This window comes from Siniperca chuatsi, linkage group LG9 (genome assembly GCF_020085105.1).
Source record: "Siniperca chuatsi isolate FFG_IHB_CAS linkage group LG9, ASM2008510v1, whole genome shotgun sequence".
NCBI classification, from domain to species: Eukaryota; Metazoa; Chordata; class Actinopteri; order Centrarchiformes; family Sinipercidae; genus Siniperca; species Siniperca chuatsi.
Genome location: NC_058050.1, coordinates 11,229,778 through 11,240,285, shown reverse-complemented (window position 1 = coordinate 11,240,285; position 10,508 = coordinate 11,229,778). Strand labels below are relative to the sequence as shown.

Below are 10,508 nucleotides of genomic sequence, written 5' to 3'. Positions count from 1 at the left end.
ACAGGTCTGTCTCAGAGCTGTCCATTCCATCTCAGTGAGTCATCTCACCCAGTGTAAGCCATCATTTGTTCTGAGTGTCACGCGCCACTTTCTTACCCCTGAGGCCCACTGCCTCGTTTTGAGCTTCCATAACCTCGCCAGGACACATCATAGCAGAGCAGGCACAAGAGAGATATTTTTAAACAGGCCAAAGGTAACATCATAATGCTGTTAACACCTGCTATGGACCCTGAAGCTTCAGGCTGGCTGCAAATTACAATCTTCCACATGCTTTTTCCCCTAAACTCTCTTACAGATACAACTGCATCAGAAATCATTTTTCACCACATTTATTTTCCTCAAACTCTAAAGCCTACAAGTAATCACAGTAAAAGAAGAACATGTACATTAACAGAAAAATTATTTGTGGTTACAGTAGCAGCCATATTTAATGTGGAGTTTCTCTATTTACAACTTCTGCAAGTTGCAAGTATTTTATATAATTAAGGCTGCAACTAACAATTATTTTCATTATTGATAAATCTGTCAATTATTTTTCAATTAATTGTTTTGTCTATTAAATGTCAGAAAATAGTGAGAAATGTCCATCAGAATTTTCCAAAATCCAAGGTGAGGTCTTCAAATGGCTTGTTTTGTGCAACATAACAGTTCTAAAAATATTCCGTTTATTTTCAAGACAAAAGGAAAGCAGCAAATCCTCAAATTGGAGAAGCTGTAATCAGCCAGTGGTTGGCATTTTTTCTAATAATTATAATAGTTGGCAATTAATTTCTTTCAATTGGCTAGCTGATTAACTGACTCTAAGTGTAATAACAATTCTACTAAAATTAACAATTTGTGTTGTAAATCTCTGGTCTATTGACCATCAGTGTTCAAGCTGGTGAGAACAGTCCCTTATTACAGTGAAGGGTTAAAGATCTTAATTGCAGCCGTGTTCTTCCCATCATCCAAGTCACATGGATTATAGAAGGGGAACAGGGGACCCACGACCGTTCCCATAGTGAAGGTGTAGATTGGCGCCATGGTAACAGCATTATAGAAAGACACCTCCTCCTTTTCACAGTCTAAGAACACACCGATGCGGACAAGACAGACAGATACGTTGACCTTGGTGGGCTTTGGGTCGGTGCAGGCTAGGACAGATCCGCCCTTCAGGGCCAGGGTCCAGAGGCCACTGAAGGTACCAGTAGCAGCCATCTCCCCTCTTGGGACATCTTCTCGTGCCACGCCCAACCTCCATGCTGTCTTACGTCCCACCTCCACCTCCCAGTAGTGTCGGCCTGTGGTGAAGCCCTGATGGCCCAACACACAGTAATAATAGTGGAACCGTCGTGGGTTGGCCTGGCAATCCGCCGTGTCCTTATCCTCCTCAAACCATACTGAGGTGCAAGACTGGGACATGGACAGATTGGGGTGGGCTGTTTCAGGGTCAAAGGTCATTGATGTAATGTCTGTAGGCAAATAGAGATTAAGTAAGGTAAGTTTGAGTAAGGTGAGTTTTGTTGTTGTTTTGCATGTGTGTGTATCAAATGACATATATGAACATACTTGGGTAAAGGCAGCTTTTCATGTGCTTCCATATCCTGTACTGTATGGGCCCCACAAACTGGCCAGAGCGCACCTCAGTGTCCACCTCCGCTGGAAGAACAAAGCTGACCTGAGACCTGCTTGGACAAAATGGGAAGAGGGGAGGACTGAATGATGAATGATTGAGTGTCAACCTGGTAGACACACCACAGTGAGGATTATGGAAATGGATGGATGTGCAGAATTGAGAGGAAATGCCAAGCTTGCATGCACACAAGATTAATTAGATGTGGGGGAAACAATGGAGACAGTCAAAAAATAAACTGAAATTAGAAAACCTGCCTTTTTATGAGATCTTGAATTTCCTGCAATGAGAGAAACAGTTTGGTTGTAATTGGTTAAAATAATAATACAGCACATTAAAATGACAGAAACATTTCATTACCACAAACAGTTGTCTTTGTTTGGACTCCAAATTCAAGCCACATCACACAGACTGCCTTATGCTGCCCATTCCTGTTTGCTCACTAATGCATTCACTGCCTTTTGTCCTTTCACTTTTAAATGAGAAATAGATTTTGACCTGCAAAACCAGGCAAGTCAACAGTTTAAGCCACTCATTGTCTATAATTGATCACATAAGTGCCAATGAAGAGGTGCAGGACAGCTAACAGGGTTGCACTGCAGCTCGGGGATTGGGTCCCTTTGATGTAAACTTAGAGTCACATTGTTTACCAGCAGCTTTAAGCTCAAAGGAGTCCAAACAGGAGGAACAATTATAGACAGTTATTTTGACAAGTCACGAGTAAGGTAAGTAACGTTTTGTCCCGGGCCAAGGGGAATGCTCTCAATAACCCTGGAAAAGCCCACGTGTGGCTCTGCGGTTGTGCAAAGACGTTTCCAGAATGTTTTCTGGACGGAGTCCAAGCTATTCTCCAGCTCCTCCTCTGTCCCCACTCACACATTAGCTCACCCTCCAAATTTACATCATCCCCATCACCACACCCCACCTTTGTATAGCTACAGTATATTCAAGCCAATAATAAGCCAAACTTCAGTGATAGTCAGATGTAATGACTCTGTTCATTTCTTCTTTTTTAGTGAAAACGCTTCCTCACTTTGAGCAGTTTGTGACTGTCCTCCTCAGCCAGTTTACTGTTGAGCACTGTGATTGCTCTCTCGAGGTCTTTCCCTTGCTCTGCTATTTTCTTCTCTCTTTCCTTCAGCTGCTTCAGTTGCTTCTGTCTCTCCCTCCTCAGTCGCTCCAGGTCCTTCCACTCCTCTTCATCCAGGAAACGATGGAGGTTCTGAAATTCAGCTCTGATTTCTCGTTCCAGGGCATCAAAACTGTTCTGCAAGACGGGACAGGAAAAGATGGACTCATCAATTCGGCCTAAGTGTGACAAAAAAAAAAATCAGTGTGTGGCTATGACAATATGGATAATCATTTTAAAAAGTGGCTTCAGTAGAATGTATTTTAGTTTGTGTTAAACTGGAATTACTGTGTATGAAAAGAGTGTATTTTTGAAAAAGACAAGGATTAATAATGCAACAACAATACCTCTACTTTCAGTGACTCTATGTACGTCTCTCTCTCTGCTTCTCTGCACTCATCTACCTCGTGCTTGATTCTTTTAATAGCCTGGACAAGCTTTTCCTGTAACACACACACACACGCACACACACACAGGAGACAGAACATCGGAGAAAAAACACGGAACAGAAATGTTACTGATTTAATATCCTACAAACTGAATTTCTTTGCCTATGAAATATGAACTGTCAAATAAATACAGTCACATTACGAGAGAAAATGTCATCTCATGTCAGCTGTTCTAAATATAGCAGCAGGTGAAAACCAACATGAAGCTTACCTTGTGATCACAGAGAAGGCTTTTATTGCAGTTGTTGTTGGTGTCTTTGGTGTGGTTTTGGTACATTCCAGTTCTGCAAATTGGACAAAACAGAATAAAATGCAATAAAAGTGATGGAGGGAGTAAGAGGGAGGGACAAATTGGAGGACATGAAAACACAACCATACAGAGAGGGAGAAAGGGAAAAACACACATGCCAGCACAATGAAAACAACCACGACATACATCCAAGCAGAAAATAAACAAGAGAAAACGTATTGACAAGCACAGATCAGAATCCACAGCCGGACTTGAGAAAGAAGTGGAGTGGAAGGGAGGCAGATGACTGTGGCTGCCAGGAGGGCTGGCTGGCTGGCTGGTTGGCTGGCAGCAGCGATTTATGGCAGCAAACACATAAGAGTCTATTTCTGTCTGCCACTGTCTTTGGAAACAAAGCAGAATCTAGAGTTGGAGAGAGGCAGCCAGTCAGTCAGATATTGTGTTTCATATCGACAGTTGTTTTGCCTGGAAGGGAGATGATGCGTGTTTATTTTTGCTAGGTGGCTCTCTAACATCTGGGGGTGTGAGAGGATCCAGTGTTTGCTTTGGTAGTTGCATTAAAGGATGCTGTTCAGCTATCTGTACCCTGCTGGGTTTCATATTGTCTGTGTGTGTGGGGGTGTCACTGTTTCTCTGTCAGCATTTCTGCTCTCTTTCCTTCTTGGAGTACAAATCTGCATCTCTCTGCCCAGCCAAAAACCTCTTCTCTTTTATGTAAAATAATCTGCCTTGGGTCTGTCCTCTTATCTACATTTTTTATATATCTACCTCTTTCTTTGTCTCTGCCTGTCTCCCTGTCTTCCCCCATCACCCCCACACACAGGGGGGTATGGCTATGGGTATGGGTGCACTGAAGCAGCATTACTCATCTATAATTCATGGTGCTGGGTCCTGGCAAGTGACTGTGCTGAGCTGCAAACTCAGTGCACTACAGTATGCTGCAGGTAGAGGGGACACTGACAGGATGATTCATTAAGATACAAAGGCCTGCGGCATGAAGTCATAGAAGCATGCACAGCAATTCCTGACTGAAAATCAAAGCAGCTCTAAATCCATGTTGGCTATTGAATTTTAACTTAATGAATTGTCTTTTAGTTGTTGTTTAATTTTGATGTCTTTAATTCAAATTATAGGATTCAAAAGCCTTTTTTTTTTTACAATCCTATTATATCAACATCTAATAATCCCATGTACACAGCATGTGAATTCAACTTTTTATATTTACATATAGAAATATAACTGTGTATTACTGCTAGATATAGACACAAACACATAACAAAATATATGGAAAATATATAGAAAAAACCCCCAAATATGATGATCAGTCATAAAGACTCTATGTTAGTATTAAATTATACCAAGAAGAAAAAAACACTAGATCATGAAAAGGCGTTGAAATGTTTTGCTTTTGTTTTAATTAAATTCCTCCATCTGTATTCATATATTTATTTTTAAAAAGGCCCCGCTTGATAGTGTAGTCTATGGTTCAGCCTCAAAAGCTCAATAAGATACAAGCACAAGCTCTAAGGCGGTGTTCTGGAGCAGTATAGTCAACCCCCATCCCAGCCCTGCAAGCCCTTGTGGGAGAGATGCCACTAGATATTATAAAGAAGAAGTTAATAACCAGCTACTGGGCTAACCTCAAAGGACATGAAGAACACCCTGCTAAAGTGGTATTGCAGGAGTGCTGGGAACAAGGCAGAGGACAAAGAACAAGCTTTGGATGGCAAACGATATGCAGAGGACTTGGGGGTTATTAATATCAAGCTGAGCCCAACAGTAGGCTAGTTATTCCAGAGGCTGAGTCATGGACACACTCAACAACACTGACAGACATGTTCTTGCTGGAGCACAACAAGTCATAAAGAGGGAAAATCTATCTGTTAACAGCTTTTTCAATTCATGTAAGAGAGCACTACTCCCTGTATGTACTGGTGCTTCAAAAGATCCAGAACATCAGACAACTGGAGCTGCTTTTTCACCAGAAAGAAAAGTTGTTGGAATAAAGCCTACACTAAAGTATCTGGGCAACTGCTCAGTGGAGATGCTGGCAGTACTCTTGGCTCTGCATTGGGTAGAGTAAACACTTGAATCTGCTGTGATTCTGTTTCAGTTCTCAAAAGCCGGAAGTCCTTCAATTTCAGGCATCAACATATTCTATTAATTCCAGACTTATTCAACAAGGTACGTCAATTCTGTTCATGTGGGTTCCTCCTGCACATGTAGGTCTGAACTTCAGACCCGGTGTATAAAAAGAATGGTGTATAAAGCAGTAGACGAGTAGGAAGAGCAGTGGAACGCTGAAAGAAGGGGGAGTAGCCTACAATTTAAATAATAAAGGCATTCAACATTTAGAAACATAGGAAGGTCAAGAATAGAAAAGACCACTTTTAATAGAACAAGACTTTTTATTCCAATTTAAATGGCACACTTAATAATCGGAAAGCATCCAACTGGTTTATGTGAGCATTGTCAGGTTGAGGAGTCTGTTGTGCATGTAATCTTGGATTGTAATAAGTATGAACAAGAAAAGGCAACATATGCAAGAAGATCTCAGGAAGGCTGGAATTCAACATTAATGAACATGTCAAGTGGATCAAGCAGGATTAATGGGTGGGATGTAATCTCTGCTCCACAGTCAGAAGCAGAAGGTGGCGTTAATGCACCTAATATGCTGTTTGCTAACTGCTGTTAAAATCCAAGAAGAAGAAGAAAAAAAAAGAGAGAGAGAAGAAGAAGAAGTTCCCGCCCATCGCGACGCATGAAAACGACGTCACGAAAGTAAACAAGAGCATGTCGCACAGACAGACTCAAACAAGAGGTATCAATGGTTTTTCAAGTATAAAAATAGCCTTGCAATTAATCAAAATCATGCTTTCACATCTTGGTGTATATTTTCAGAGGCCTGTGAGACCAGCAGCTCTGTATCTTTAGCGAGCTAGTCATGTAAGCTAACGTTTCCAACTAGCTTAGCATACAGTACCTTATCCAGTTCATCATACCGTAGTAACGTGATCTTAACAGGCAGTGCGTGTTACGAAAATTACTTCTCTCTCTCTATATATATATATATCTATATACGTTAACTACAGCTGTTACCAGACGGTAGATTTCATTTGCATGCTGTGTTTCAGAAATGAACGGTCAAGCGGACGTCGAAGTTGACTACAAGCGGAAATACAAAAATCTCAAACGAAAATTAAAATTTCTTGTTTACGTGAGTACATTAATTTTGACTGTGAACGGTCAGTCTTGAGCAGTCCTGTTGGGGTATTTTACAAATATATATGTCTCCTTATCTGCACTGATTTCGTGTTTGGTTTCCCTTTTCCAGGAACAGGAATGCTTTCAGGAGGAGCTGAGGAGAGCACAGAGAAAACTTCTCAAAGTTTCCAGGGATAAAAGGTGACATTACATTGTGTGTACATAAAAATGTGTGGATGTTAAACAATATTATGTGTGTGTCCAGTAAATAACAATGTAATTCACTTGTTTTCTAGCTTCCTTCTGGACAGACTGCTACAGTATGAGAGGGTAGATGAAGACTCCTCAGGTAGTTATTACACCTCATCCTAAAGGCTCTCCTGAAGAATAAAGTGCTTATTACCATGCTGTACTTTCATTTGTATCATCAGAGGTGTAACCAATCAATATATACTATACTGTTGGTTCAGGTTTTCTTGTCTAATGTTCCAGATTCAGATGCAACCGTTTCTTCTGAAAATAGTGAAGGAGAAGGCCCCAGAGAGAGGGAAAGAGAAAGAGATGGAGCAAAGAAGTAAGCTGGGCATTTTAACATTAGATCCACTGGCTCAGGGTAACTCTTGAGTAATTATATGAGTCAATACCTTGAGTAGGTCAGCACTTTATATATGTATTGATAAATTAGACTCTCATCTTTTTGGTCATTGTGGTAAAAAAAAAAACAGCCTGTAGTAAACATAATCCTATTACAGGCGTCTGGGTGTAAATGGTCATAAGTCCTCTAACAGTAAGCCATTATTTGTATTGAAGTCTTGAATTGGTGTACAATAGTCTGGTATTATCACCCAACGCATAATGAGTTATCTGTGCTGGACTTACTCCACTGACTTAAATCAATGCAAGTCACTTACAAAAAATTCTAAACCAATTATTCTCCCTGTTTGATGCCCGTTGAATTCTCCTAGGGTCTCTTTTCTTCTTTTTTGCTGACCAGGACTGTCTAGGCATCATCGTTTTCCAAAAGCTCTGTTTTCCTTGACCACACTTTAACGTGAGGCTGGTGTTTTCAAATGTATCCACTCTGGAAAACATTTTTGTTTTTGGTTTTAGAAAAATGCTGGATTAATGTCTACGGAAGGCCAAAACAGAGAGAAAATTCTGCATTTTTAATTAAAATGTTTAAGCTGGCTTGGTGTGGCCTATTGAACAAAATGGACCAATGTGGACTAAACATTTAGCGCTCTGAATGCTCTTGCTGTTACAAATTACATACTGAGTTTCTCTTAATTTCTCATGTACTCATTTCAGGCGAAGAAGTAGTCCTGGGGCTTGTATTCCTTCACCATCCTCTCCTCATCTCTCCCTGCTGTCCCGTCCTGGTGTAAATCCCCTACAGTCATCAGGCTCTGGACCCTACCTCAACACTGTGAGTTTCCATTTCCCTTTCTTATATCTTAGTGCGGCCAGCAACAGTAACATTGCTGCCACTGTCATCTCCTCATCAGCAAACATAAAAACATCCCTGTTTTTATTTGGCATTATTATATAATTTCATTCTTTGTCACTTTATTCATAAGTCTGTTTTATCTCTTCCTTTGTTTTTTGTTTGATGCTTATAATGTCCTTGCATTGTTCATTCATCTGTGTATGGTTTTTGTGTTGTTGTGTATGTCTGTCTTGTAAATTGCCTATGCCTGTGTGCATGTGTGTTTGTGTGGTCATTTGGCAATTTGGGGCCTTCGTGCGTGTTGGGCAGATGCCCTTCCCACCAGAGTATTTGGCTCCCCCAGCTGAACGAATGAAGAAAGAGAGAAAAACAAAGACGCCTAAAAACAAGAAAGAGACTACGGGGAAGGTGAGAGAGGAAAAAGGAAAATAAGATGCTCAGAGATAATAATAATATTAATAATAATAATGCAGATATACTGCTAACTTCTCAGATTCTGTATATGAATGTGCCATTTATATTAAATGGCACAGGCCATTTTTTCAGTAGGTTATATTTTGGTCAAAGTATATATGCATAACTACAAGGAATTAATATGTGTCTACTTGTATTTCCCCCTTAGAGGGTCCAAAAACTGTATTGGGTAATTTGTTGACAGATTCTGATATATGAACAATTTCGTTTTCCGTCCTTTACTCAATATAACCTGCAATAATGACATTTCAGGACACCAATGTTGTAGAAAATTCAGTCCCCTAAGGCCTTTTAAGTTTGGCATTATGCTGAAATGACCTTCTGGTCAGTATGTCTGTAAGTTCATATACATGCTGCATGCTTTGTCCTGATTTACTCTGTACATCTGTGATGCAGCCATCCATCCATACCCCTCATGCCTCCATCATATCTCCATCCCTCTGTCATTCCTAACATTTTTTTGCTTTATTCCGAATTTCTCTCAGGTTGTTGCCCCAATGGCAGCTAATTACCCATCAGCCCCCACAGCCCCTCCGGCAGCCAGCGGCCCCTTCAGCTGGGTTCCCAGACAGATGCTTAGTGGAGATGCAGCTGAGGAGGAGGGAGAGAGCGATGGAGACAGCGACAGAGGAGATGAAGACAGAGGGGAGGGAGACGAGGCTGAACTAGTCATTGACATCCCTAATGAGTGAGCCTGAGTGTGTGTTTAGATGTATTCATAAACAAGGGATGGAGGGGTAGTACACCTTTGTGTTCAAGAGCAAACAACAGAATGTGACTGAATGTATTTTGTGTATTCAGTTGCCCATTCCACATTTTCAAAAGGGAGCCAAGCTCCCCTCTGTGGACTTTTGCTTAATTGCAGTATCACTGTCAATAATATCTCCCAGATAAATGTGGTTTTCCAATATTATGTTAAGAATTATATCTGTGAGAAAACTACAGTTTGTATGTTTTTAAGAAAAATCCACAGCAACTGGGATGTTTGTATACTTTACTTTCTATAGTTTCAAGCTGCCTGCTGATTATTTTTTGTCTAAACAGACAAACAATCTACAAACTGTGACTACAACTAGTGTGTCCTGCACAGAGTGTTTTTGTTATTTGTTTTGCATTGTCTTAACTACAATCTCAGACTTGGTATTGTAAATACTGTAGTTAAAGCTGTTTTAGTATGATATAGATGTTTCAATGTTAAGTCTTATTTGCTTGTTACAGGCAGTTTTTTTTTTTACACCTGTCATTTGTACTGTTAATGTTTTTTTAAACAAACTGTCAAAAATCAATGCTACTTTATGTTAATGGAGATATATTATTTTTGCACCTGTCAAATTGTGGGTCAGAATATAAAATGTAAAATGTTGTAATTTCAGATGACTAAAGGTTTTTGTGTAAAGTTAAATTGTGTGTTAGGCTTCATTCACAGATTCTGCTGACAACATGCTCCAGGTGCCATTTTATCTAAAACGATTGGTTAGGGCTGTTGTGTGTTTGTCTAGTTCTCATTGCACCATTTTAGATGTTTAAAAAGCAGTGAAAGTGTTAAACACACCTTATAGTATGACTTGATGTCCCACCCAAAACATCACACCCTAAAACATCATTCCAGAGCAACAGACAGTCACTGAGGTATGCTATCTTTGTGAATGCTTATTGTATGCAGGATGTGTACTGACAACATTCAGTACACTAAAGCTATGCTCATGTAAACTTAATTCATGTTGGTTATTGGACATTTTTTTTCTTTGCTTGGTTGACCTCACTGCAAAGGAATCCTGATACCACTCTTGACAGAAGCCCAGGGATACATTTTGCTCATGTTGGCCAAAACTCTGAAACAACATGAAGGCAGCCTGGCAGGATTCCTCCTCTTCTAGATGTCAGAAAGAGAGCTAGATATTTTTCTGTTCAGTCTTACATATGCACAGGACTAGGTTGTTAGA

At 40.2% G+C, this 10,508-nt stretch overlaps 2 protein-coding genes across 4 annotated transcripts; one reads left to right on the top strand and one right to left on the bottom strand.

Moving 5' to 3' along the window:
- Positions 1–313: 313 nt before the first annotated feature.
- si:ch73-54f23.4 (zinc-binding protein A33) lies at positions 314–3,808 on the bottom strand. The gene is made up of 7 exons (XM_044209056.1): positions 3,670–3,808; positions 3,402–3,474; positions 3,089–3,184; positions 2,646–2,879; positions 1,870–1,892; positions 1,549–1,664; positions 314–1,451 (listed from the first exon to the last, which is right to left on the bottom strand). The coding sequence occupies exons 2-7, from the start codon at positions 3,465–3,467 to the stop codon at positions 898–900; spliced, it is 1,089 nt and encodes a 362-aa protein (XP_044064991.1). The 5' UTR covers positions 3,468–3,474; positions 3,670–3,808; the 3' UTR covers positions 314–897.
- Positions 3,809–6,113: 2,305 nt separating this feature from the next.
- Positions 6,114–9,967, top strand: ino80e (INO80 complex subunit E). Of its 3 annotated transcripts, none has more exons than XM_044209130.1 (8): positions 6,118–6,261; positions 6,575–6,657; positions 6,775–6,845; positions 6,941–6,993; positions 7,137–7,218; positions 7,953–8,070; positions 8,401–8,499; positions 9,051–9,967. In XM_044209130.1, the coding sequence occupies exons 1-8, from the start codon at positions 6,234–6,236 to the stop codon at positions 9,255–9,257; spliced, it is 741 nt and encodes a 246-aa protein (XP_044065065.1). In that variant the 5' UTR covers positions 6,118–6,233; the 3' UTR covers positions 9,258–9,967. The 3 variants fall into 3 exon arrangements, with proteins under 3 accessions (XP_044065067.1, XP_044065065.1, XP_044065066.1); XM_044209131.1 differs by lacking the exon at positions 6,118–6,261 and adding an exon at positions 6,407–6,467; XM_044209132.1 differs by lacking the exon at positions 8,401–8,499 and having other exon boundaries at positions 6,114–6,261.
- The last annotated feature ends 541 nt before the right edge of the window (positions 9,968–10,508 follow it).

Bases quoted from the DNA above. Each gene is read 5' to 3' on its own strand.
- si:ch73-54f23.4 (XM_044209056.1), bottom strand. From the start codon at position 3,467: ATGTACCAAAACCACACCAAAGACACCAACAACAACTGCAATAAAAGC. The intron at 3,185-3,401 runs GTAAGCTTCATG...TGTGTGTTACAG, and splicing joins GCCTTCTCTGTGATCACAAG to GAAAAGCTTGTCCAGGCTAT. The intron at 1,893-2,645 runs GTGAGGAAGCGT...CTCTCATTGCAG, and splicing joins ACAGTCACAAACTGCTCAAA to GAAATTCAAGATCTCATAAA.
- ino80e (XM_044209130.1), top strand. From the start codon at position 6,234: ATGTCGCACAGACAGACTCAAACAAGAG. The intron at 6,262-6,574 runs GTATCAATGGTT...GCTGTGTTTCAG, and splicing joins CAGACAGACTCAAACAAGAG to AAATGAACGGTCAAGCGGAC. The intron at 6,846-6,940 runs GTGACATTACAT...CTTGTTTTCTAG, and splicing joins AAAGTTTCCAGGGATAAAAG to CTTCCTTCTGGACAGACTGC.